At 46.6% G+C, this 27,835-nt stretch overlaps 1 protein-coding gene across 3 annotated transcripts in view; it reads right to left on the reverse strand.

Annotated features, from left to right (window-relative positions):
* Nucleotides 1-27,835, reverse strand: part of esco2 (establishment of sister chromatid cohesion N-acetyltransferase 2) — a 111,835-nt gene that overhangs the window by 35,759 nt on the left and 48,241 nt on the right. For all 3 annotated transcript variants that reach the window (XM_072499474.1, XM_072499471.1, XM_072499472.1), the window contains exons 6-8: nucleotides 20,942-21,083; nucleotides 10,505-10,636; nucleotides 2,372-2,461 (exon numbers count right to left, since the gene is read on the reverse strand). In XM_072499474.1, coding sequence (XP_072355575.1) covers nucleotides 2,372-2,461; nucleotides 10,505-10,636; nucleotides 20,942-21,083 — 364 coding nt within the window. The remainder of the gene's footprint in view (nucleotides 1-2,371; nucleotides 2,462-10,504; nucleotides 10,637-20,941; nucleotides 21,084-27,835) is intronic.

The following is a 27,835-nucleotide window of genomic DNA, read 5'->3' on the forward strand; positions in this document are numbered from 1 at the left end:
TTTGGTTTGATATTATGCTTCCCTGTCCCAAACTCGTTTAAATCACCAACAGTTCCATGATCATTCTGCAGAGCAGTAACGTTTGTTCCCTTGAATATACAACTACCCCCTCAAAACATATTTTTCTCCTGTCCCCTCTCATGCCAAATGTACAGAAAATACGGAGGCTGGGGATTGAGGGTGATTTAGAGATGTGGATCAGAAATTGGCTAGCTGAAAGAAGACAGAGGGTGGTGGTTGATGGGAAATGTTCAGAATGGAGTTCAGTTACAAGTGGCGTACCACAAGGATCTGTTCTGGGGTCGTTGCTGTTTGTCATTTTTATCAATGACCTAGAGGAAGGCGCAGAAGGGTGGGTGAGTAAATTTGCAGACGACACTAAAGTCGGTGGTGTTGTCGACAGTGTGGAAGGATGTAGCAGGTTACAGAGGGATATAGATAAGCTGCAGAGCTGGGCTGAGAGGTGGCAAATGGAGTTTAATGGAGTTTAAGTGTGAGGTGATTCACTTTGGAAGGAATAACAGGTATGCGGAATATTTGGCTAATGGTAAAGTTCTTGGAAGTGTGGATGAACAGAGGGATCTAGGTGTCCATGTACATAGATCCCTGAAAGTTGCCACCCAGGTTGATAGGGTTGTGAAGAAGGCCTATGGAGTGTTGGCCTTTATTGGTAGAGGGATTGAGTTCCGGAGTCAGGAGGTCATGTTGCAGCTGTACAAAACTCTGGTTCGGCCGTATTTGGAGTATTGCGTACAGTTCTGGTCACCGCATTATAGGAAGGACGTGGAGGCTTTGGAGCAGGTGCAGAGGAGATTTACCAGGATGTTGCCTGGTATGGAGGGAAAATCTTATGAGGAAAGGCTGATGGTTGTTTTCGTTGGAGAGAAGGTTAAGAGGAGACTTAATAGAGGCATACAAAATGATCAGGGGGTTAGATAGGGTGGACAGTGAGAGCCTTCTCCCGCGGATGTAAATGGCTGGCACGAGGGGACATAGCTTTAAACTGAGGGGTAATAGATATAGGACAGAGGTCAGAGGTAGGTTCTTTACGCAAAGAGTAGTGAGGCCGTGGAATGCCCTACCTGCAACAGTAGTGAATTCGCCAACATTGAGGGCATTTAAAAGTTTATTGGACAAACATATGGATGATAAGGGCATAGTGTAGGTTAGATGGCTTTTGTTTCGGTGCAACATCGTGGGCCGAAGGGCCTGTACTGCGCTGTATCGTTCTATGTTCTAGATATTATTTTTTAAGGAAACCATATATCCAGCTACTTATTTTGGGACCTGGGTGTCCTTGTACATCAATCGCTGAAAGCAAGCATGCAGGTGCAGCAAACAGCAGAAAGTAAATGGGTCTGTTGGACTTCATTGCAAGAAGATTTTGTACAGGAGCAAGGATCTCTTTCTGCAGCCGTACAGAGCCTTGGTGGCACCACACCTGGAGAATTTGGGATGTCTTGCTGAAGTTGTACAAGACATTAGTAAGGCAACACTTGGAATACTGTGTACAGTTCTGGTCACCCCATTATAAAAAGGATATTCTTAAACTAGAAAGAGTGCAGAAAATATTTACTAGGTTGCTACCAGGACTTGATGGTGAGTTATAGGGAGAGGCTGGATAGACTGGAACTTTTTTCCCTGGAGCATAGGAGGCTTAGGGGTGAACTTATAGAAGTCTATAAAATAATGAATGGCATAGATAAGGTAGATAGTCAACATCTTTTTCCAAAGGTAGTGGAGTCTAAAACTAGAGGGCATAGGTTTAAGGTGAGAGGGAAGAGATACAAAAGGGTCCAGAGGGGCAATTTTTCACAGAGGGTGGTGAGTGTCTGGAACGAGCTGCCAGAGGCAGTAGTAGAGACGGGTACAACTTTATTTTTTAAAAAGCATTCAGACAATTATATGGGAAAGCTGGATACAGAGGGATATGGGCAAAATGCAGGCAATTGGGATTAGTTTAGTGGTAAAAACTGGGCAGCAAGGACAGGTTGGGCCGAAGGGCCTGTTGTCATGCTGCAAACCTCAGTATAATTGCGTGCAGTTTTTTCTCCTTTAACCCTGGCTGAGGGATGGGTTCTAGAACAAGTGGTCACTGAAATGTCAGATAGATTATTGAACTACCCAAAAATCTGAATTAAATTATTCATTAAAGCAGGAAGTCCGTGCTTATAAAATGTAATTATCAGCAAATTTGAAACAAATTACTTTGAAATAAAAAGGAATAGATTGCAGTTTAATTCTATCCCTAGTGGCATTAAGCAATTCTGTTGAAAAGTATGCCTAAGCTTTACATTTAATCAATCACCAGTATACTACAGGCTTTAGGAGAAAGTCCATCAATATCATGTCATTTCATTTTTCTTTATACCTTTTTAAGTGCATATTTAGGGTCATCTGGCAGAATCAATATAATCTTTCCATCCAGGTACTCTGCCACCACACGCTCCTTCTTCCATCCCTGTTGTGTTGAATAGAAATATTTTTTTTTAAACTGCAGTTTCAAGTATCAATAGTTCAAAATAATGAATGTTATAGTTTTTAAAAATGAATTTAGAGTACCCAATTCATTTTTCCAATTAAGGGGCAATTTAGCACGGCCAAACCACCTACCCTGCACATCTTTGGGTTGTGGGAGCAAAACCCACGCAAACACGGGGAGAACATGCAAACTCCACACGGACAGTGACCCAGAGCCGGGATCAAACCTGGGACCTCGGCACCATGAGGCTGCAGTGCTACCCACTGCGCCACCGTGCTGCCCTTTTGACTGTTATAGTTAAGTGGCAAGATACGGTCCTCCCTTCATTCTGCTGACATTTTCCTCACCTTTCCCTGCAGATCAGAATTCATGTTTGTTTATCCTGCCACAGTCAGATACAAGCCTAGCCTGTCTGGCCTTTCCTCATAAAATAACACCTATAATCCACCCATTCCAGATGTTAATCTAGTAAACCTTCTCTGAACTGCTTCCAATGCATTTACGTTTTTCCTTAAATAAGGAGGCTAATATTGCACATAGTATTTCAGATGTGATCTCAAAAATGCCCTGCATAATTTGAAAATAACCTCTCTACTTTTGTATTCAATTGCCTTGCAATAAATTACAACATTCTGTTAGCTTTGCTAATTACGTGATGTACCCATATAATAATCTTTTGCCATTCATGCACAAGGATACCCAGATCCCTCTGCGCATCAGAGCTCTATAATCTCTCACAATTTACATATTTCTCTTTGTTATTCCTCCTACCAAAATGGACAACCTCATGTTCCCACATAATTTTCCATTTTCCAGATCTTAGTCCACTTACTTAACCTATAGAAATCTTCTTATAGCCTCCTTATGTCCTCTTTACAACTTACTTTCCGACCTATTTTTGTGTCATTAGCAAATTTGGCAACAATCCCTTCAATCCCTGTATCCAAGTCATTTATCTAAATTGTAAAAGGTTGCAGCCCAAGCACTGATCTCTCTGGCACACCTCTCATTACATTTTGCCAACCTGAAGACCCATTATGCCTACTTTCTGCTTCGTTAGCCAGTAAATCTTCTATCCGTGCCAGTATGTTACCCCTATAACATGAGCTTTTATTTTCCGTAATAACCTTTGATGTGGCACCTTAACAAATGCCTTCTGAAAATCTAAGTACAATAGCATCCACTAGTTCTCCTTTGTCCAAAGTACCTGTCATCAAAGAACCCCAATAAATTGGTTAAACAGGATTGCCCTGTCACAAAACCATGTTCACTATGCCTGATTACCTTGAATTTAGCGAAGCACCATGTTATAACATCTTTAAAAGTAGTTTCTAATCTTTTTCCCATGACAGATCAGTCGACTGGCCTATAGTTTCTGGTTTTCTGTTGTCCTCCCTTTTTGAACAAAGGAGTTACATTGGCTATTTTCCAATCTAATGGAACCGTCCCCAAATCTAGTGAATTTTGGAAAATTAGAATTAATGCATTCATAGGATGAAATCCACCAGGAGCTGGGTACTTGTCCAACAACACCTTCAACAATTTTCTAAGTACCCCTTTCCGATTGATTGTAATTTTTGAGTTCCTCTCTCCCAATTCCTGATTTATAGTTTTTTCTAGGATGTTATTTGCATCCTCTACAGTGAAAACCAATGCAACATACCTATTCAATTCATTTGCCTTTTCCTTATTTTCAGTTATTAACTCACTTTATTGGACCAATTCTCATTTTGTTAACTCTTCTTTTTAAAGTATCTATAGAAACCTATATTATCTGTTTTATATTTCTGGAGTGCTTTCTCTTCCACTCTAATTTTCCCTCTTATTAATCTTTTAGTCATTCTTTGCTGTTTTTTATATTCTGTCTAATCTACTGACCTGCCACCTGTCTTTTCACGATTATATGTTTTTTTCTTTAAGTTTGATACTATTTTTAACTTTAATTAACCATGGAGTGGATGAAAGATGGATTAGTTTTATGACAATCATGGATATGAATGCTTTAAAATGTCATGTAAAAAACTTATTAAGCAACATGTTCAGCAGTAAGATCATGTAAATAAAAGGTATAACTCCGTCACTTACCAGTTAAGCAAAACTCAAGTGATCAAATCATTTCTTTAAAATGTTACTTTTCAGCTGAAACTAGGCCCACCATACTATAAAATCTAACAGCTGCCAAATCTCTGAATTGCTGTCACTAAACCAGCCACATTGGGAAATCTTCCCAAAGGAACATCACTCCTGCAAATGTGGTAAAGAAGGACTGTGCCTCTTTTGAGTTGATTTTCACATCTGGATGGCCATGGAAACCTTGTGAATTGAGATATGTCAATATTATTCTCTTTTACCTGGTCTGACTCTATTGAGCTATGCAGGATGGTTATACTTTCCACCACAAGCCTGGAACCATTGTGTCTTTAGCATGTGTTTGCAGCCCCAACCCTGCATTTCCAAATGGAGATCAATGATGGAATCATATCAGCTGCATAAAGTCTGAAGTAACAGCATAGAGTAAAATTTATGGCATGCCACAATTTCATGTACATCTTTCCCCAACTCGTTACCAACTTGATATGCCCTCAAGTATTTTTCTCTCCTTCCTGCCGCTTTTAAAAATTCCAATTACATTCAATTCTGTGGGACACCTCTATAACTGGTAAACTACAACTATAAACAACTTGCAGGCAGAGTGTAAGATTTCTCCCAAACCTCACTCTCCTTCATACCTGTGATCTCTAGCGATGTTTATGCATTATTGATTTATGTTTTGTGCAGTTCAAGGAAAGTATGTTTGTTTAATTAACAAGGGAAAGGTTACGAGAGACATGTTGTCTGTGAGGTCTAAGTGATGGAAGGTTGAAGGTGTTAAGTTTGGGCTTTTGTAATGAGAGGTCATGGTGAATTTGAGTTACAAGCAAATAGGTTGGATCTAAAATTTGCATTGCAAGAGTAAACAGTGGAAGGTATTTTAAATTTTATCGATACAAAAAGAGGCAAAATCAAAAATATTAAAGATTTTTATATTTGGGGAATTGAGTTCAAAGGTGTTTAAAGACAATGGAATCGAAGATGAAAGAGGAAAATAATATTTATGGATAGGGATGTTAAACAGAGTTGAGTGGCTGCGGGAGAAAGCCCTGAAGAATGGTTCGTGTGTCTGAACTGCTAAGCGGCTGTGAACGTCTTGAATTGGTGTCAGCCACTCAGCAATAACCAGGAGAATCTTTTTTAAGAAAATTTGTTTATTTCTAAACCCCATTTTGAGATTCCACATCAGGGTGTAAGTATCTGAGATGTACATTTATTAAGTGACAATTCCTTGACTTGGGTAACATCTACTGATTTTTATGGTTAAAATCTATACAGGGTTGTTCAATTGGCCAAGTATGTTTTGGGGGGGGTTGTTCTGTAAAACTGTTTTAATTTTTATCTTGCGTGCTTAAGTTTTTAAAAAAGTAATTTAATTTTTTTTAAAAAACATTCTAATTGGAATGTTACTGGTATTCTTATGTTTTTGAGGTTAGTAGTTCTTCCTCTGTTTTCACAATAAAAAATAGGTTTTTGATCAGTGGGACAAACTTTGCTCAGGGGTCTGCTCGTTCATTAATAACATCAGCTGTGGTGGTAACAAGGACCTGCTTGTTGAAATCAAACTGTAATATTGGTGGAATTAAATCATACATTCTATAAACAGTCTACCCCTAGGGTGAAAGAGGTAGCAGCTGAAGATGAAAGCATGATGTTACATGAAAGAGTAGGAAAAGACGGACTCAAAAATAGAGAGACAGTATCTTTCTTCACGTAGGAAATATGGCAGCCAAATGGGGAGTACCAAGTACACAAACAGCAATGCGATAGTGTACAGATTTTGTTTTAGTGACATGGATTGAGGGATACATTTTGACCAACAGTGACGACTCTCCTGCAGAATAGTGCCATGGGGCTTTTGCATTCACCTCTAAGAGCCACCTTCGTTCAATATCTCATTTCAAAAGATGGCACTTCTGACAAAGAAATGCGCCTCGGTGCTCTGGCACTTGGTTGAATATATGGCTTTGGATAGTCAGAGGCTTTTCCCCAGGGTGGAAGAGTCAATTACTAGGGACATAGGTTAACGATGCAAAGGGAAAAGTTTAAAGGAGATATGCAAGGGAAGTTTTTTTTTTTTTTTACACAGATGGTACTCGCTGCTTGAGGTGGTGGTAGAAGCAGGGACGATAGTGACGTTTAAGGGGCATCTTGACAAATACATGAATAGGATGGGAATAGAGGGAAATGGACCCCGGAAGTATGGAAGGTTTTAGGTTAGATGGGCAGCATTGTCGGAACAGGCTTGGAGGCCTAAGGGCCTGTTCCTGTGCTGTACATTTCTTTGTTCTTTGTTAAGTATTAAAGGGAAAGGGGAAGGCACAGGGGTCCTAAACCAGGAGAAGGGAATGCATTGGAGCACAGAATCATGAGGGGGAGCTGGGGAATAGGAAGGAAACAAATATTGATCTCACTTTTCCCCACAAAAGCAAGCAATTGTGACAGCTTTTGTTTGCATCATTGTTATACTGTTCACCAGTTTTCATCTGAAAAGGTGGGGGTGAAGGGATGGAAAGAGAAAGTAGATAGGGAAAGAGAGAGAAAGAGAGGGAAGAGTGACACAACTGAAATGTTAGCACGGTTTCTCTCACCACAGATGCGGTCAAATCTGCTGAGTATTTCCAGCATTTTCTGTAGTAATTTCAGAGACATATAAGAATGACCATATCTTCCAATTTACTTAATGCCTTTATATGCCAGCTGGTTAACTAATGATATATTTAAAATTCTACATCTGTGCAAATGTTGCATCAATCCTTTTAATTATATGGTTCGATATTTACGTAACTCAGTTGGCAGCACTTGTGCCTTTTGAGTCAATGTTTGGGTTCAAGCATCTCTCCCAGGCTTGAATACAAAAATCAAGGCTTCCATTCCAATGTAGTATTAAGCAGCAGCACGGTAGCACAGTGGTTATCACTGTGGCCTCACAGCGCTACGGTACCAGGTTCGGTTCCCGGCTAGGTCACTGTCTGAGGGGCAAGTTTAGCACAGTGGGCTAAATAGCTGGCTTGCAATGCAGAACAAGGCAGCAGAGTGGGTTCAATTCCCGTACCAGCCTCCCCGAACAGGTGCCGGAATGTGGTGACTAGGGGCTTTTCACTTCATTGAAGCCTACTTGTGACAATAAGCAATTATTATCAGAAAGTGCTATATTGTCAGAGCTGTTGCCTTTCCAATGAGACATTAAATCAAGATCCCACCTGCCTGTTTGGATGGATATAAAATATCCAATGGCACCATTTCAAAGAAGAACAAGGGAGTTATGCCCCATGTCCTAGCCAATACTTATCCCTCAATAAATTTCAGAAAAACAGATTATCTGGTCATCATATTGCTGTTTGTAGAAGACTGCTGTTCATAAATTGGTTGCCATGTTTTTTATCTTACAATAGTGACTAGACTTCAAAAGTACATCAATGGCTGTAAAGTGCTTTGAGACATACAGTAGGTATGAAAAGTGTTACACAATGGTCAGAACGTTCTGGCCGTTCGTGCCAGTGTTATCTTCAGGTTCTACCGCCAACGCATCCCAGCTGCGGGTTTCCCAGTGCCAACGGGAAACCCCCAATGGCGGGCCCTTTCCCACTGAGGCAAAACATGTGGTGGGTTGTGCGGTAAATCCAGCCCAGTGTAAATCTTTCTTCTCTTTAACAGAAGCTGGTGCTGCTGTAATAATATTCTCCTCCCTATGGGTAGCACAAACGGATAGCACTGTGGCTTCACAACGCCAGGGTCCCAGGTTTGATTCCCCGCTGGGTCACTGTCTGTGCGGAGTCTGCACGTTCTCACCGTGTCCGCGTGGGTTTCCTCCGGGTGCTCCGGTTTCCTCCCACAGTCCAAAGACATGTGGATTGGCCATGTTAAATTGCCCTTAGTGACCAAAAAGGTTAGGAGGGGTTATTGGGTTACGGTGGAAGTGAGGGGTTAAGAGGGTCAGTGCAGACTCGATGGGCCGAATGGCCTACTTCTGCACTGCATGTTCTATCTGCTGCATTGAGGAACGAGGCAAGGATGCCCTTCTGTTTGTACTGCCGATAGATCCCTTCGCCATTGCACGGAGGTGCTTGGATTTTTAGAACGGGATTGGGGGGTGGCAGAGCACAGGGATTCTCTGTATGCAGATGATCTGCTGTTATATATTTCGGAACAAAGCTCTGGTGGGAGACACCATGGGTCTGCTTAAGAGATTTGGGGCGTTTTCAGGATACAAGTTGAATTTGGGGAAAAGCGAGTATTTTGTGGTGTCTTCGCCAGCGGTGGGGTTGCCGCTTCAGGTGGTATCAACCCATTTTGGATATTTGGGGGTGCAGATGGCCCCGGATTGGGAGCAGCTTTGTAAGCTGAACTTTAGGAGTCTGGTTTGGAGGGTGAAAGGGGAATTATTGAGGTGGGACAGTCTTCCCCTGTCGCTGGCAGGTCAGGTGCAGTCAGTTAAGATGAACATTTTGCCATAGTTTCCATTCTTATTTCAGTGCGACGGTCTTTTTCCCGAAGTCGTTTTTAAGGGGGTGGGCAGATTGGTTTTGTCATTCATTTGGGCAGGGAAGGTGGTCAGGATAAGTTCCTTACTTCAGAGGGGTCGGCAATTGGGGTTGGAGGTTTGGGCCTTCCGAACTTGTATTATTACTGGACAGCAAATGTGGAGAAGTACGGGGCTGGAGTAGAGAGGTGGAGGTTTTATGAGTGAGATTGGAGGCGGGTTCGTGTAGGGGGGGGGGGGGGGGGGGGTGAGGTTGTGGGCACCACTTCCTGTTGCCCCAGGGAAGTATTCGGAAATTCCTGTGGAGGTTGCCACATTGAAGATTTGGAGGCAATTTCGGCAACACTTTAGGTTGGGAGCGGGGCCGAGTCTGGTGCCGATTCAGGGGAATGATGGATTTGAGCTGGAGAAGGTGGATGATCGGTTTCAGGGATGGGAAGAGAGGGGTGAAGGAGGTGAAGGATGTTTTTAAAGGGGCAGTTCGCAAGCTTGGAAGAGTTGAGGGAGATGTTTGAGTTTCTGCATGAGGAGAGCTTTTGGTATATGCAGGTGCTTGACTTTGCTAGAAAGGTTCTGACAGTGCCTGCCTCCTTGTTGGAGGAGGTGCTGTCGGTAATAGGTTCGGAGGGTGGGGTCCTCTCTGCGATTTTTGAGTATTTTGGAGGAGCATAAGGTGTCTATGGAGGGGTTTAAGGCCAAGCGGGAAAAGTTGGGGATGGTGCTGGAGGAAGGACTGTGGTGAGGTGCTGCGGAGGGTGAATTCCTCAACCTCGGCGTGAGGCTGCGGTTGATACAGTTGAAGGTAGTGCACAGGGCGGATTTGAAGTCTAGGATGAACCGGCTGTTTATGGGGGTAGAGGATACTTGCTAGCGGTGTGGGAGGGTCCCGGCTAATCATGTGCTGGTCCTGCCCGAAGTTGGAGAAATTTTGGGGGTCGTTTTTCAGCATCATGTGGATTTGGAGCTGGACCCTCTGCGGGCCATACTCGGGGTGTCAGACCTGCCTGAGTTGCAGACGGGAGCGGCGGGGGCAGCTATTTTAGCCTTTGCTTTGTTGATCGCTCACAGACAGGTTCTGTTGTGGTGGAGGTCAACTGCTCCACCCTGTGCCTCGGCGTAGCTGAGAATCCAATGAGTGCTTTCATCTTGAGAAGGTGAAATTTGCTCTAAGTGGGGGCAAATGAGGAGGTCCACAAGATATGGGGTCTGTTTATTTTGCATTTCGGAGAGATAGTTACTGTCAACTGTTTGGGGTGGGGGTGGTTGGTACAGGGATTATTGTATCTGGGGGTGTAATGTTTTTATTTTGTAAAATGTTAAAATGCTAAAACCATGGGAGATCAACTCGTAGAATGTTACATTTCGGATACATGTTAGAGAAATTCAAAACCTTTTTTTGGACAAAGATGCATATCAAAAAAGATAATATTTAATAAAACCTTTCATACCACGTAACGGAGTCCTTCTAGAAACCTTTGGTGATGCTGAATATGTTGTGCTTCATCCTCAGGACTGGCTGCTGTATAAATCATTCCACAGGACTTGCACATCACAGCTCCAAAATGTTTTTGACCTGCATCCTGAAATATGGCAATGAAAAGAATACCAATAAATTACCAAGGTAAATACTACAAGTGGTCATCAGCATTACTCTTTTATTCAAGGCTTTTCAACAAAATATAAATGTACAAAATATCAAAACAACGACCAAAGAGCATCAGAAGAACACCAACCTAACAAACTCCAGCCCCCTGACACCGACGCTCAGCCATGTCCTGCCTTCCCCTTTAACCGCCCCCCCCCGCCCCAAAAGCCATCCACCCCCTCATTCCTCCTTGAAGAAATCGATGAACGGTTTCCACCTCCAAGTGAACCCTTCACTTCCAGCAGAGCAAATTTGATCTTCTCTAACCACAGGAATTCTGCCAGGTCGCTCACTCACACCCCTGCCGTCGGCGGCTCAAAGTCCCTCCAACATAACAAAATCCGTCTCCGGGCTATCAAGGAGGCAAACGCCAATACATCAGTCCCTCACCCTCCTGCACTGCCGGGTCTTCTGACACACCAAATATCGAGACCTTTGACTCGGGGACACCTTCACCCCCAGAACCTTGGACATATCGGAGAACTCCTGCCAGTACACCCTTCACCCTGGACATGCCAAAAACATGCAGACGTATCACAGACACCTCCACCCCCTCAAAAAAACATGCTCATCCTCGCCACCATCATATGCACCACTTTAAACTGGATGAGGTTTAACCTTGCACATGACAAGGACGCATTCACCCTCCGCAAAGCCTCAGCCCATGTCCCGGCTCCCACCTCCTCTCCCAAATCTTTAAAAAATATTTAGAGTACCCAATTCATCATTTTGCAACTAAGGGGCAATTTAGCGTGGCCAATCCACCTACCCCACACATATTTGGGTTGTGGGGGCGAAACCCACGCAAACACGGGGAGAATGTGCAAACTCCACACGGACAGTGACCAGAGCAGGGATCGAACCTGCGACCTCGGCACCGTGAGGCAGCAGCGCTAACCACTGCGCCACCGTGCTGCCCCTTCCTCTCCCAACTTAATCCTCCCATCAACCCATTTGCCTTTAACATGCTCCACGAGGGCGCCCTCCCATTCCATCTGTTTCTTGTAAATATCAGACACATTTCTCTCCTCCATTTCATCCTCTGACAGAAGCTTATCTTGCAGCACAGGAGGCGGCAACCCTGGAAAAGACGGCACCTCTCTCCTCACAAAATCCTGAACCTGCAGGTACCTAAACCCTGTCCCCTTAGGCAACACAAACAATTCCTCCAACGCTGCAAATTTGCCACCTATAAACAAGTCCCTGAAGTACTCAATCCCCACCTGCCGCCACCCCCGAATCCTCATATTCAGTCTCGCCGACACAAACCTATGGTTATCTTAAATAGATGCCCACAACGACATACCCTCTAACCCCAAGTGCTGCCTACACTGCCCCCACATCCTCAAAGCCGACACCACATCTGGACTAACGGAATACCTGGTCGGCGAGAATGGCAATGGCGCCAACAACAAAGCCCTCAAGCTCGTTCTCCAACATGATGCCACCTCCATCTGTCCTCAAACCGACCACACCTCAACGGCTGATTTCCTCACCATCGCAATGTTTGCAGCCCAATAATAATTTATCAAATTCGGCAATGCCAGCAACTCCCCCACTGCTCAAGAAAAGCCTGCCGCACCAGCGGGGCTTTCCCCGCCCACACAAACCCCAAGATCAACCCATTAACTTTCCTGAAAAACAACTTCGAATCATAGAATTTGCAGTGCAGGAAACCATTCGGCCCATCAAGTCTACATTGGCCCTGCTCCGATTTAGAGTCTGCTCCGGTTTCCTCCCACAGTCCAAAGCTGTGCAGGCAAAGTGGATTGGCCATGCTAAATTGCCCCATAAGGTCTAAAAGGTTAGGTGGGGTTACTGGGATAGAGTAGAGGCGTGGGCTTAAGTAGGGTGCTCTTTCCAAGGGATGGTGCATACTCAATGGGCCGAATGGCTTCCTTCTGCACTGCAAATTCTATGATTCTAAGTCGATTTTCAGGACAGTTAATGGGTAAATTCTATGATCTGCGTACCACAAAACTCTATGCTCGACCCCCCCCCCCCCGCCCAACCAACTCAGTCCCTCGAAGCCCTAAGCGCCATTGCCAGTGGCCCAATCGCCAAAGCGAAAAGCAATGGTGAGCACGGGCATCCACGTCTTATGCCACAATTTAACCCAAAGTACCATGAGCTCACTCGGTTTGTCCACACAATCACCACTGGCGCCTTGTACAGCAACCGGGAACAATCCACAAACCCATGTCCGAACCCACCCCAAACGTCTTATAAAACTCCACTGGGAACTCATCCGGACCCGAGGCCTTCCCCGCCTGCATCGCCCCGATGCCATCCATCACCTCCCACTGCCCATTTGGGGCCTCCAGGCCCTGCACCTGCCCCTCCCCCACCTTGGGAAACTCAAACCCATCCAGGAAACACCTCAATTCCCTCTTCCCTCTTTTGGGGGGGGGGGCGAGGCTAGCCCTTCCAATATTGCTATACCACTACTGGGTGGAGAATACGAAGAAAGTGCAGGGCTGGAGTAGGGAGACAAGAGGGCTTATGGGTGCAGATGGAGGCGGGTTCCTGTGCTGGAATCAACACCGCTACAGTTCACCCCAGGGCAGTATTTGCATAGTCCTGTGTGGTAGCCACGCTGATGATTTGGAGGCAATTTTAAGTTGAGGGCAGGCTTGAGAGTGAAGCCAATTGGAGGGAACAATGGGTTTGAGCCGGGGAGAATGGATGCAAGTAGAGGGGTGAAGGAGATGAAGGATTTATTTTTGAGGGGCGGGGGGGTAGAGAAGAGGATGAGTCTGGGCTCCAGTGTGAGGAGGGCTTTAGATACATGCAGGTGTGGAACGTCTGAGCTTTCTAGCGGCACTCCTCTTCGTTCCTGGAGGAGGTGCTGTCGATGATGGGGCTGGAGGTTACGGTCGTTTCTGCCATTTACGAGAGGATCATGGAGGAAGATAAAGTGTCCATGGAAGGGATTACAGACAGGTGGGAGGAGGAGCTGGGGACGGTATTGGAGGAGGGGGCTATGGTGCGAGGTGCTGCAGAGGGTTAACGCCTCACCCTGGTGCGCGAGGCTGGGATTGATTCAATTAAAAGTGGTGCACTAGGCGCACTTAGCGAAGGTGAGGATGAGCCGGCTGTTTGATGGGGTAGAGGACAGCTGCAAGCGTTGCGGAAGAGGCCTAGTTAATCATGTTCATATGTTCTGGTCCTGCCCGAAGTTGGAGAAACTTTGGGGGTTGTTTTTCAGCACCAGGGGTCCGACAGGTGACATTTGTAGCCTGATCCCTGGAAGCCATATTCGGGGTGTCAAACTAGCCGAGGTTACAGATGGGTGCGGGGCGGATGTCTTCGCCTTGGCCTTGATCAACCACCGGTGGGTTCTGTTGGGGTGGTCAGCTTCTCCCCCGATGTGCCTCTGGGTGGCTGGGGTATGTAATGGAGTTCCTATACTTGGGGAAGGTGAAATTTGCTGAGAGGGGCAGATGAAGGGTTCCATGAGAAATGGGGTTTGTTTATTTTACACTTTGGGGAATTACAACATGGAAGAGGCCATTTGGTCCTATGCACCAGTTCCTACTTACTAATTAGCAGGTGCTATCTATTCTAATACTGATTTTTGCCCCTCTATAATATCTCAGATTGCCAACTTTTCAAACACATTGGGTGGGATTCTCCATTTCTGAGACTAAGTGTTGACATCATTGCAGAATTAGTGGATTTTCACAACACAAAAACTGGAGCCACACCTGGACCGTTTCCGCTTCTATTGAGGGACTAGCACCGGTGCCGCGTGGAACACAATCGATTCCAATGAAAAACGGTGCGGGGCTCGTCGGGTCTGTGATTGACACTCGGGGCGGGGGGGGCTGACAAGCTGCAGCCGCTTAGACACATTACAATCCCCACACACACTCATCCCAGACAACAAAGTGGCACTGGTTGTGCTGGGGCGCCGTCCATCCATCTGATGGGTCAGCCGGACCAGAGGGCATCTAGAGGTGTGGCCTGAGGGGACAACTATATGACCTGTGACACTCTGTTCAAAGTGGGCTGATAGCAGTGTGTGCAGCTGCATGGCTGCCTTGCCAGCTGCAGCAATGGTTTTCTGTGCGCGTCCACCCCGACCCACCTCCTGGCCAACCCCTCTCCCGCATGACTGTCAGCAAACTATGGCGATGTTGGGACACTTCCCGTACCCCCTCTCTTTCCCTCAGCAGCCGCCATGCCGGTTTCACAATTTTTAAAAGCACAAGTGAACCATACCATCGGGAATTCAGCCCATTTGGCGGAGACCCTTGGGGAATATCGGGTTGGTCCCACTAATGATATGCAAACGGTGTCGACTGTGCATGCGTTCCGGGACGCATTGACGCCACTGTTGAGGTGCTGGAGCATTGCGATTTGGCGTCAGGGCCGATTCTCCACCCAATTGCCCTTCCCGATTTTGGCATCAGCTAACAAAGAATCCCACCCATTCACTTTTTCTTAACATGGTTTATGGATCTGTTACAATAGCTGCTTGGGTTTCTACTTCTTTTTTAAAAATATATATTTTATTAAAGTTTTCAAACACAATTTTTCCTCCTTACAAATCAACAAAAACGGTAACATGATAACTAATAGATAACATTGTTTAAATAAAATAGTGAACTAACAAAATAGTGCTCCCCCCCAGCCCCTCCACCCCATTTAGAACAAAAACAATTCACCCCCCTCTCCCCCTCTGGGCTGCTGGCTATCTATTTTCCCCCTAACGTTCCGCTAGATAGTCGAGGAACGGTTGCCACCGCCTGGAGAACCCCTGAGCCGATCCTCAGCGCAAACTTCATCCGCTCCAGTTTTATGAACCCTGCCATAACGTTTATCCAGGCCTCCACGCCGGGGGGTTTCGCTTCCTTCCACATGAGTAAAATCCTTCGCCGGGCTACCAGGGACGCAAAGGCCACAATATCGGCCTCTTTCACCTCCTGCACTCCCGGCTCAGCCGCTACCCCAAATATAGCTAACCCCCAGCCTGGCTTGACCCGGACCTTCACCACCTTCGAGATCACTCCTGCCACTCCCCTCCAATACTCATCCAGTGCTGGACACGACCAAAACAAGTGTGTGGTTCGCCGGGCTTCCCCCGCACCGGTCCTCCACTCCGAAGAACCTGCTCAACCTCGCTCCCGTTATATGTGCTCTATGTAGCACCTTAAATTGGATCAGGCCAAGCCTGGCACACGAGGAAAAGGAATTTACCCTACTTAGGGCATCAGCCCACAAACCCTGCTCAATCTCCTCCCAGAGCTCTTCTTCCCATTTTCCTTTCAGCTCTTCTACCAGCTCCTCCCCCTCTTCTCCCGGTATATTTCGGACACTTTGCCCTCCCCGACCCACCCCCCCGAAAGCACTCTATCCTGGATCCCCTGTGTCGGGAGCAGCGGAAATTCCCTCACCTGTTGTCTCGTGAACGCCCTCACCTGCATATACCTAAAGATATTCCCTAGAGGCAGCTCATACTTTTCCTCTAGCGCTCCCAAGCTCGCAAACGCCCCATCTATAAATCAGTCTCCCACTCTCCTAATTCCTGCCCGGTGCCAGCTCTGGAACCCTCCGTCCAACGTCCCTGGGGCAAACCTATGGTTGTTCCTGATCGAGGACCACACCGAGGCTCCCAACACACCCTTCTGTCGCCTCCATTGCCCCCAGATACTTAATGTTGCCGCCACCACTGGGTTCGTGGTAAACCTTTTCGGGGAGAGCGGTAGTGGCGCTGTCACCAGCGCTTTTAAGCTCGTTCCTTTACAGGACGCCATCTCCAGCCTTTTCCACGTCGCCCCCTCTCCCTCTATCATCCACTTATGGATCATCGCCACATTGGCGGCCCAGTAATAGTCGCCCAAATTCGGCAACGCCAGTCCCCCTCCTTACCCTCGGGGCCTTCCCTGCCCACACGAAGCTCATGATGCTCCTATCTATTTTCTTGAAAAAGGCCTTAGTGATCAATATGGGGAGACATTGAAACACAAATAGGAACCTCGGGAGGACCATCATCTTAATCGCCTGCACTCTGCCCGCCAGTGACAGCACATCCCACCTTTTGAAATCCTCTTCCATTTTCTCCACCAGCCGAGTCAGATTGAGTTTGTGTAAGGTTCCCCAGCTACTGGCTATCTGAATCCCCAGGTATCGGAAGTTTCTTTCCACTCTCCTTAGCGGCAGGCCATCTATCCCTCTACTCTGGTCCCCAGGGTGTATTACGAAAAGCTCACTCTTTCCCATGTTAAGCCTATATCCCGAGAAATCTCCAAACTCCCTCAATATCTGCATAACCTCTGTCATTCCCCCCCACTGGATCCGCCACATACAGCAGTAGGTCATCTGCGTAGAGTGACACTCGGTGTTCCTCTCCCCCTCTAACCACCCCTCTCCATTTCCTGGAGTCTCTCAGCACTATGGCCAGTGGTTCAATTGCCAGCGCGAACAGTAATGGGGACAGAGGGCACCCCTGTCTTGTTCCCCTACGTAGCCGAAAATACTCCGATCTTTGCCTATTTGTGACTACACTTGCCATTGGGGCCCCATAGAGGAGTTTGACACAGCTGACAAACCCCTCCCCGAACCCAAACCTCCTCAGCACCTCCCATAAATACCTACTCTACCCTATCAAATGCCTTCTCTGCATCCATTGCCGCCACTATCTCTGCCTCCCCCTCTGCTGGGGGCATCATTATCACCCCCAATAGCCGTCGCACGTTGACATTCAGTTGTCTCCCCTTTACGAACCCTGTCTGATCTTCGTGCACCACCCCCGGGACACAATCCTCGATGCTAGCACTTTTGCCAGCAACTTGGCGTCCACATTCAGGAGCGAGATAGGCCTATAAGACCCGCATTGCAGTGGATCTTTATCTCGCTTCAGGATTAATGATATTGTCTCCTCCGACATTGTCGGGGGTAGAGTCCCCCCTTCTCTGGCCTCGTTAAAGGTTCTTACCAGTAGCGGGGCCAACAAGTCCACGTATTTCCTGTAAAATTCCACCGGGAACCCGTCAGGTCCCGGGCCTTCCCTGCCTACATGTTCCCCAGCCCTTTGGTCACCTCGTCCACCCCAATTGGCGCCCCCAGGCCTGCCACCTCCTGCTCCTCCACCCTCGGGAACCTTAGTTGGTCCAGAAACTGCTGCATCCCCTCTTTTCCCTCCGGGGGTTGGAACCTATATAACCTCTCGTAAAAGGTCTTAAACACCTCATTTACCTTCCCTGCTCTCCACACCGTAGTTCCCGTTTCATCCCTAACTTCCCCTATTTCCCTCGCCGCTGTCCTCTTACGAAGCTGGTGGGCCAACAGGCGACTCGCCTTTTCCCCATATTCATATCTCATCCCCTGTGCCTTCTTCCACTGTGCCTCTGCCTTCCCTGTGGTCAGCAGGTCAAACTCCATCTGGAGTCTTCGTCTCTCCCTATATAGTCCTTCATCCAGGGCCTCCGCATATCTTTTATCCACACTCAAAATCTCCCCCAGTAATCTTTCCCTCTCTTTGGCCTCTGTTTTCCCCTTGTGAGCCCTGATGGAGATCAACTCTGCCATGACCACCGCCTGCAGCGCTTCCCATACTACCCCCACTCGGACCTCCCCATCATCATTGGCCACCAGGTACCTTTCGATACATCCCCGCACCCTTCCGCAGACTCCCTCATCCGCCAATAATCCCACATCCAGTCGCCAGAGTGGGCGCTGTTCCCTCTCCTCTCCTAGTTCCAGATCCACCCAATGTGGGGCATGGTCTGAAACAGCTATGGCCGAGTACTCCGTTCCTTCCACCCTCGAAATCAGTGACCTTCCCAAAACGAAGAAGTATATCCGGGAGTACACCTTATGAACATGGGAGAAAAAGGAGAACTCTTTGGCCAGCAGCCTAGCAAATCTCCACGGATCCACTCCCCCCATTTGGTCCATAAACCCCCCAAGCACCTTGGACGCTGCCGGCCTTCTTCCTGTCCTGGATCTAGATCTATCTAACCCTGGGTCTAACACGGTGTCGAAGTCCCCACCCATTACCAGGTTTCCTACCTCCAGGTTCCACGAGATCAGCCGGACTGGGGGGCTGCCCACCCCCCTCCCCTGTCGACTAGCCATCACCCTCTCTGGGCCAGTCCCACGTCCCGGTCCCGCGCACCCACCCGTCCCCCAGGCGGCGCATTCCCGCCCCGACCACCTTTTCTCTTACCGACTCCCTTTCGATCTCAGCAGCAGCAACCCAGTTGTTCCCCCCCCCCCACCGCTAGATCCCCATCTAGCATGGTTACTCCCCCAATATTGCTTCCGAAAGTCAGCTGACTTCAACTGATCCCGGCTTCTCCAGCTCTCTCCTTGACCACCCCCCGCCCCCCATGTGGAACTCCCATCCTCCTTGCGCCTATCTTCCCGCCATCATCTCTCTGGCGCGGGAAAAAATCCCCGCGTTTTCTAGAACCATCCCGCCCCCTATGGCGCAGCTCCCCCTACAGCCCCGTTCCCATTCCCCATCCCCCGCCTGTGTCTCTTTTTCCCCCCCACCGGCGCCCACATTTCTCAGTGTCCCCCCCCCCGTCAAAGACCGTCCCGATACAGTGAGCCTCCCTTTCCCCAATTTACACCTCTATACATCCACATTGTCGTTTCGCCTCCAAAATCAGTCCCTCAGTTCTGGTCCAGTTTCTCTTTTTGGATGAAGGTCCATGCTGCTTCCGACGTTTCAAAATAGTAATGTCTATCCTGGTACGTGACCCTCGTCGCGCCGGCTGCAACATCCCGAACTTTACTTTCTTCTTATGCAGCACCTCCTTGGCTCGATTGAAACTCGCCCTCCTTCTCGCCACCTCCGCGCTCCAGTCCTGATACACTCGTATCACCCCATTCTCCCATCTGCTACTTCGTACCTTCTTGGCCCAGCTCAAAACAACCTCTGTGTCATTGAAGCGGTGGAATCGCACGACCATCGCCCTAGGTGGTTCTCCAGATTTGGTCTCCTCGCAGGGACCCGGTGGGCCCCTTCTACTTCCAAGGGGCCCGAGGGGGCCTCAGCTCCCATTAATGAACGTAGCATCGTGCTCGCATAAGCCCCGCCGTCAGCTCCTTCCGCTCCCTCGGGGAGACCCAGGATCCGGAGGTTCCTTCTCCTTGATCTATTTGCCAGGACTTCAATTCTTTCGATGCACTTCTCATGAAGCGCCTCGTGCGTCTGCATTTTGACCGCTAGGCCCAGGATCTCGTCCTCGTTATGTTACCTTCTGCTCCACCACACGGAGCTCTATCTCCTGGGCCTTTTGTGTCTCTTTAAGCCCCTCGATTGCCTGTAACATCGGGGCCAGCACCTCCTTTTTTAACACCTCCACACACCGTCTTAGAAATTCATCCTGGTCCGGTCCCCATGTCGCCTGGGCTCCCTCCGATGCCATCTTGTTTCTTTCTTTCCTCTGCCGCTGCCCTTGAGGATCCTCCGTGATCTGGCCACCGCCGCCGATCTTTTTCTTTCACACTGGGGTGGGGGGGGGGGGGGGGGAGAGAACGGGACTCCCTGTTGCTTCACCCCACACCGGGTTTGGTCGTGAAAATTTCCCATTGGGGCTCTCAAAAAGAGCCCGAAAGTCCGTCAGAGCTGGAGCCGCCGAAACGTGCGGCTTAGCTGAGCATCGCCGCAACCGGAAGTCGGTTTCTACTTCTAACCAATTATAAAAATTAAGTTACTCCTTCATCTTCTAATGATAATCCTGAGTTTATGCCATCTGGCCACCCATTCACCAGTGCAAATCATCATTAATGGTTTCCTATTTTTAATAATGAAAGGTTTCCTCTTAACCTTGAATTCCAGTGAAAAACCTTGAGGTCTGTAAGCAGTAACTTTAAAGGCAAAGGCTCAGATCTTCCCATGTCCAGGGAGTCGGAAAATGGACTCAGATCCCATGAAGCATTACATGACCCCTCGACAGTCCCAAAGAAATTGTTCCATGGGAATTCTGGGAGCCCACAAATTTGGGCCATTATTTAATTCACCAGCTCTTTCAAAGTTATTCTGCTCTACATCAACCTGTGTGTAATATAATGTTAGCTAAAATCTATTTTAACTATACCAGGTCATCCAATTAAAAGTATGAAATATGATGGCAGATTTTCTGAAAATTGGTTTAGATCTGAAGATAAAAGAATTTTCACTTTGGCTTTGTTAGAAAATTAATCTATCTTGAATTATGTCATTTTCGCTCATTTAAAAATAAAAATCACTTGCAGGCACTCTTTACATAATGCTAAGGCTTACTATTATAAGCTGGTCACTGAATATTTTGTCAAAATCTTTTCTTTTGTTCTTCTGTAAAGGTGCAAGGCAGGGCATCCCAGGGACAGCAGTAAAAGGGTCACTGGATCCAACAAAAGTAGTCTCGCCTTTCGACAGCTCATGTCTAAACAAGGAAAATAAATTACGTGAGACACTTATCTTACAGAAATAGTTCTTACCTTCATGATGCAACTAGATAATTAGCACAGGGTAAAGTAGGGGCCAGCACGGTAGCACAAGTGGCTTCACAGCGCCAGGGTCCTAGGTTAGATTCCCTGCTGGGTCACCACCTGTGCGGAGTCTGCACGTTCTCCCAGTGTCTGCTAGGGTTTCCTCCGGTTTCCTCGCACAGTCCAAAGACGTGCAGGTGACGAATGTGATATAAAATAATTGTTTTAGAGATATTAGTTACTGTAATGTAGAGATAGGCCAGTCTCATCCTGGTGAGTTCACAGACAAAGGATTTCAGAACGCATGGCAAAGCAAGGAGGAGGTGTGTCCAGCTACGGAGGGGAAATGGATGCTGGGTAATAGGGGGCCAGAGGAAGGGATTGGAAGTGAGCCAATTAGGATGTATGGCCAGGTCAGGAGGGGTATAGGATGACCTATGGGAATCGTGTATGTGAAACTTGATGCCATGTGTGTGTATCAGTAGAGACTTCTTTGTTCTACAGACTCACTCGATTCCGGAAGTACAGAAAGCAAGATGTGTTTTGTACCGCTGTGAACTGAGTCAGGCTTGCAAGTCAAATAAAATAACTAATGCTGTACCTGCAAATCCATCTCGACTTTTATTGAGACCAGACTGACGGGTAAAGGAATTTATGTTTTGTCATTTGGTGCCCGAAACCCGGGATTTCTCAAGATGGTTCTGACCAACCGCGAATTCAGAATTAGACTGATTATGAACAGGGAGAGTGGGAAGAAGGGGCCCACAATGTATAGCTGGAAAATGACCGCGCAATGCTTTTTCCCCCTCTTCTTATCGTCTGATTAGTCTGGTCACTCGCAGTTGGTACGGAAAGATCGTCTCGACGAAATCAAAGGTCAGTCTGGGGATTAGAAATTTAATTGATGGGATTTCATAATGTTGATTCGGCTTGGGTTAGGTTATGGGTTGATGCAACGTCTAAACAAAGATGGTTCAATTCCATGTGTGAGTTCTGTTTCGGCTTGGGTTAGGTTATGGGTTGATGCAACATCTAAACAAAGATGGTTCAATTCCATGCGTGAGTTCTGATTCGGCTTGGGTTAGGTTTTGGGTTGACGCAACATCTAAAACAGATGATTCAATTCCATGTATGAGTGTTTCAAATCTATAGTTGATTAAGCTAAAATTGTACCCTTGGACTGTAGTGGCGAAAAACGCAGTTCTGAGGACTAGTTGAGATTATGGGGAATTGCTTGGATAAATTTCAAAACAAAGAACATCCATAGAACTGGATGCTGCATGTTAGTTAAAGCAGAAGTCTCTCAAAGGGTTAACAGCAGCAGCCAAAGTTAAAGACTACAGACAGTGCTTCTCACACAGGCCTTGAGATAACAGCAGCAGCCCGTGGTGTAATCGGATACCTTTCCTTTGAGTCAGTGAACTCCAGCAAAGTTACGTTTTGAATTAATTAAAGGAAACCAGTGGGTTTCTCCACCTCTTTGATAAAAGTTATTATTTTCGAAAGCAATTGATTGAAATTGCCAGAATCTTAAGTTTTACTTACTTGAAATAATGTTTATCTCATTTTATTTGTGAATTAATAGAAACTGAAAGAAACTCACTGACACCATTTTAAAAAGTGTAAATCTGGAGATGACAGTTGACTTTGCTCCGGTATACATCACCGCAGCTAACTGCTCCCTCATTGATAGCAGCCAACATTTTTGAGAATGTAAGAAAAACTTGTTAAAAGAAAAATTGTTAAGATAAAGAATGAATTAAGTTGTAAATGTTATACAAGTTTGTGTTAAGCAAATCGTAAATTTAGTTCTGAGTTGAGATCAGAGCTAAGCTTGCAAGTTGCAGTAATTCAATTTGAATTTTCAAATATTTTAAGTTTTAAAAGAACACGGTTAGAACCTTTTTCATAATTTTGCCAAGGAGCAAAAATTGCCATTGGTTATAAATAAGCACAAAAAAAAAAATATATATATATATATATATAAAAAATTTAAATTTTTTTTTAAAAAAAATAGCCAAAGTATGAAAGCTAAAGAGTTAATTAGATTATGGAGACAATATTGTCAACATGAGAGGGATAAGATCATGTTATTAAGTTGGCAAGAAAATGCCCTTAAAATGGGGATTCCAATTAGTGAAGAAAAAACAAACAAACAATGGGCTACGTAGTTCAATGGCTGGCCTTGAATTGACAGAAAATGACGAATTGGATGATTTGATTATGTCAGCAAAGGTTCCGACTGCACCTGTAGCATTGTCTGCACTAATTCCAGAACCACCAGAGTATAATAATTTATATCCAGTCACTGCTCCCCAGATTCCAATCATGCCAGTCACTCCAGCCCTTTTGGTTGATAGCGTGGGTCCTAATTTACCATCTTCACGATCTAAGAGGGAAGAGGAGCTCTGTTCCACAAGCCCAGTTAGCTCTAGGACCCGATCTCGGACAGCGAGAGGAGGGCCTGATCCTAACCAGAAACAATCAAGCATGCGGACTATTATCTGAAACCAGTACCTCTAGCAACCCATAAATTGCAAATTAATTTCTCAAAACTTCAATAGTTTGGGCACTTGTGATATTGGGCATGGATTCAACATTTGCCCATTGCTATCGACTAAAACAAAAGTACGTTTTCCCCTTCCACTTCAAAGAAATTGACATGCACTCATTCCCAAAGTTTCCTTGTGTTTGATCATGGAATGAAAGTGGATGTTTTGGAGGGCAAGTCTTATGAAGAAAGGTTTAGCACACTGGGCTAAATCGCTGGCTTTTAAAGCAGACCAAGGCAGGCCAGCAGCACGGGTTCAATTCCCGTACCAGCCTCCCCGAACAGGCGCCGGAATGTGGCGACTAGGGGCTTTTCACAGTGGCTTCATTGGAGCCTACTTGTGACAATGAGCGATTTTCATTTCATTTCATGGAGCTGGGGCTTTTCTCACTGGAGTGAAGAAGGCAGAGAGGTGACTTGATAGAGGTGTACAAGGAGATGAGAGGCCTGGATAGAGTGGATAGCCAGAGACTTTTCCCCAGTGTGGAAATGGCTGTCACGAGGGGACATAATTTTAAGGTGATTGGAGGAAGGTATAGGGGAGATGTCAGAGGTAGGTTCTTTACACAGAGAGTGGTGGGTGTGTGGAATGCACTGCTAGCAGAGGTGGTGGAGTCAAAGTCATTAGGGACATTTAAGCGACTCTTAGACTGGCACATGGACAGCAGTAAATTGAAGGGGTGTAGGTTAAGTTGATCGTAGATTAGGATAAATGGTCGGCACAACATTGTGGGCTGAAGGGCCTGTACTGTGCTGTACTGTTCTATGTTCTATGTTCATACCACCTAAGTCCCTTCAGACAAAGGGGAAACCGCAAACTTTGAGAACAAAGGGGGAGGAAAGGGATGGTTCTGAAGAGAAAGAGCTCCCTCTAGTGACAGGGAGGGACGTCGAAGTCTTGGAAGAACCAGAGGAAATAGCTAGAGTGCCCCCTGGTGAGACTCGGAGACAGTTGCCGATTAGGAAGATACCAAACCTTGACGCAGTGACCGCCGGGGCCCAGCCCACGGTAGACATTTATTTCCCATGGACACCCAGTGAGATGATGGCTATTATGGCTACATTCTCAGATAGAAAAAAATCTCCTGCTGCTTTCGTGGATTCCCTGAGAACTACCATCTCAATTTATCAAGCTGATTCTAGGGACCTCTGGGCCCTAGTCCAGCAGGTTTTAACCCCAGCAGAGTACCGCAATCACCTTAATCACTTGAATTATGCTAGCCACGCCGCACTTCAGCAAGCCCATGCGTTGGACAACGATAGACGGACACAAATCCTGAATGCGTTGAATAGCACATTTCAAAAGCCCATAAATATTTCTGCTATCTTAGACCTCAGACCTAAAAAGATTGAAGAGCCAGAGGAATTTCTGGAACGTTTTAATGAAATCTACCGTGGGCAGTCAGGCGACTTGCCATATCAAAATGGTCAGAATTCCCCTCAATATTGTGCTATGTCAATGCATTGCCTACCACCTTCCGTGGCTACTGCTGTGAAATGTAATAACATGAATTGGACAGAGAACGACCCTTCCCAGATGGCAAGGGCAGTCAGATTTTATTGGAAGGAGGGTGTAGGCCAGGAAGGAGGCTCAGTTACAAAGGTTAAGACTGAGTATGTAATGAAAAAGGATGATCTGAGACCCCAACAAGCGGCAGAAACGGTAGCTTACCAGCTGGAACCCCAATATTGTGACTTTGGGTGGGTGGATCAGCGAGGGGGAGGATATCAAACCCACCCAAAGGGACCCTCAGCTCCTTTTTATGGCCCACTGTATGCAGCCAAAAGCTTGACAACCGCCGCCCCCTCTGAGGGGCCATTGGTCTACTGGGAGAAGAGGACGGGGCAGATATAGAGGGAACAATTCATGTTTTAATTGCGGCCGTGCAGATCAGTGGCAACAGGAATGCCCCTTTAAAAGACAGGCAGCAGAAGGAGACTACCAGACCCAAAGGAGGGGGTACCCACCATGGGGAGAACAGACGAGATACACGGACTTCTCCCAGGCAAACCCTTTCCCAACACAGGATTGACTAGCTAATTTAGTCATAAGGACTCTCCAATCGGACAGGGAACCTATTATCTCTCTGCAGATAGGAGATCAACATCACTCATTTGTAATCGACACTGGAGCAGCCATGTCTTCTGTGCAATCAGAACTTCGCCTACCACTATCCGACCACACCCAGCATTTGTCGGGGTTCCAAGGACAGGTGTGTGAGTATCCTATTTCTGAACCTGTGACAGTCATTTACGAGAATAAGTCTGCAGATCATCAGTTTGTAGCGACTATTGGATTGGACTGTAACTTGTTGGCCCGAGATTTACTGTGTATCTTCCAGCTACAGCTAGAGTGCGGAGACGAAGGGATAACGGTTCAATCATGGAGGATGAGACAACAGTGCTATATTTCTATCACCCCCCAGTGGTGGACGTTAGACATTGAACATTCACTGCATCACGTTACCCTGGCCGATGACAGAACTGGACAAAACAGGGAGTTGGGGGACAAATACCGGCCATTAATTGGGACCGAATGGCCAGTCAAAGTTACAGCCACAGTCACGGGAAAAGAAGGTACAGCCGATTTTGTTACAATACCACCACATTTATGGCCACAGTCAGCTTCAGTAAGCCCTCATATTACACGTCAGGTCCACGACCAGTACCATGCCAGGGATCTGGGACCTATGGTAAGGAGGGCAGTGGATCATTCAGATCCAACAGAGTACGCACTTCAAGTCATGCCAGACGGCACTGCCATAAAATATTTTGAGGTCCCTGAAACGATTAACACTCGACTGCAGCCCCGTCTATAGACAAATTAATCCGAGAGCTGTTGCAACAGGGTATTTTGGTCCTTGCCAATCAGAATGTAACACCCCCATACTTGCTGTGCCTAAACCAGCCAAGCCAGACCAGTACTGATTAGTACAGGATATACGTTCAATCAATGCCATCGCACAGCCGTTACATGCTCTCACTCTCCAACAGGATATTACGGTATATAGCTCCCACTCGGTAATCGCACTATTGGGGCAACTGCAAACTCAACATCTTACCGCAGCTCGTCAGAATAGGTATGAGATATACCTTTTGAACAATCCACGTCTGACATTTAAATACTGTACCACTATCAATCCAGCCTGTTTTCTTAGCGGTCCCCCTGTCCATGAGGACGCACCTGGTCACGACTGTTTAGCCTTGATTCAGGAAACTACCACAATAAGGGACGATCTGAGTGATATTCCGTTAGAACAACCTGACATGATTATGTATGTTGATGGCAGTGCATTAGTAAGCCCCACTGGCCGGAGATTGTCCGGTTATGCAATCGTAGAACAGGATGGTCTGATTCTAGAAGCGGCAGCTTTCCAGACCCCTTATTCAGCCCAACAAGCCAAACTTTTTGCCCTCACCCGTGCATGTATACTTGGGGTAGATCGGCGGGTAAATATTTACACTGACTCCCGATACGCTTTCGGGGTAGTTCATGACTTCGGACAACTCTGGAAGAATGGGGGATTCCTTACCTCGGCAGGCACGGAAATATCCTACCGGGGTTTAGTTAATGTCTTACTGCAGGCCCTCCTTATGCCCGCGCAGATTTCCGTCATTAAATGCGCTGCCCACACAAATGGTAAGACCCCAGTTGACGTTGGTAATGAACAAGCAGATTGTGCAGCGCGGACAGCCGTGCAAATTCAGCAAGTGATGGTGCCTAAAATGTTAAGTCAGACTAAATGATCTACTATAAATATGTCTGCTTCCGACAAGCCAATGCCAACCATCCAAGACGTCATAAGGTTACAGGAGGACGCTCCTGAGAATGATAAACAAATGTGGAAACGGTTAGGTTGTACATATGATTCTGTTTCCTCTTTATGGACGCCAGCACATCAGACTTGTATGTCTGATGTACTGGCTTTATGGGTCATCGAATGTGTACACTTTGCAACTCATTGTGGGGCTCGGGGGACTAGTGATTTGTTGCTGGACACTTGATGGCACCCTAAAATGCAGGGGTTGGCCCAGAGTATCAGTAATCGGTGTTTGATTTGTCAGCAATATAACACCGGAAAAGGTATCCCTTGTGGGATGGGGCAAACCCCGTTGCCCAGTGGTCCCTTTGAGACGCTACAAATGGATTACATT

This window comes from Scyliorhinus torazame, chromosome 4 (genome assembly GCF_047496885.1).
Source record: "Scyliorhinus torazame isolate Kashiwa2021f chromosome 4, sScyTor2.1, whole genome shotgun sequence".
NCBI lineage: Eukaryota > Metazoa > Chordata > Chondrichthyes > Carcharhiniformes > Scyliorhinidae > Scyliorhinus > Scyliorhinus torazame.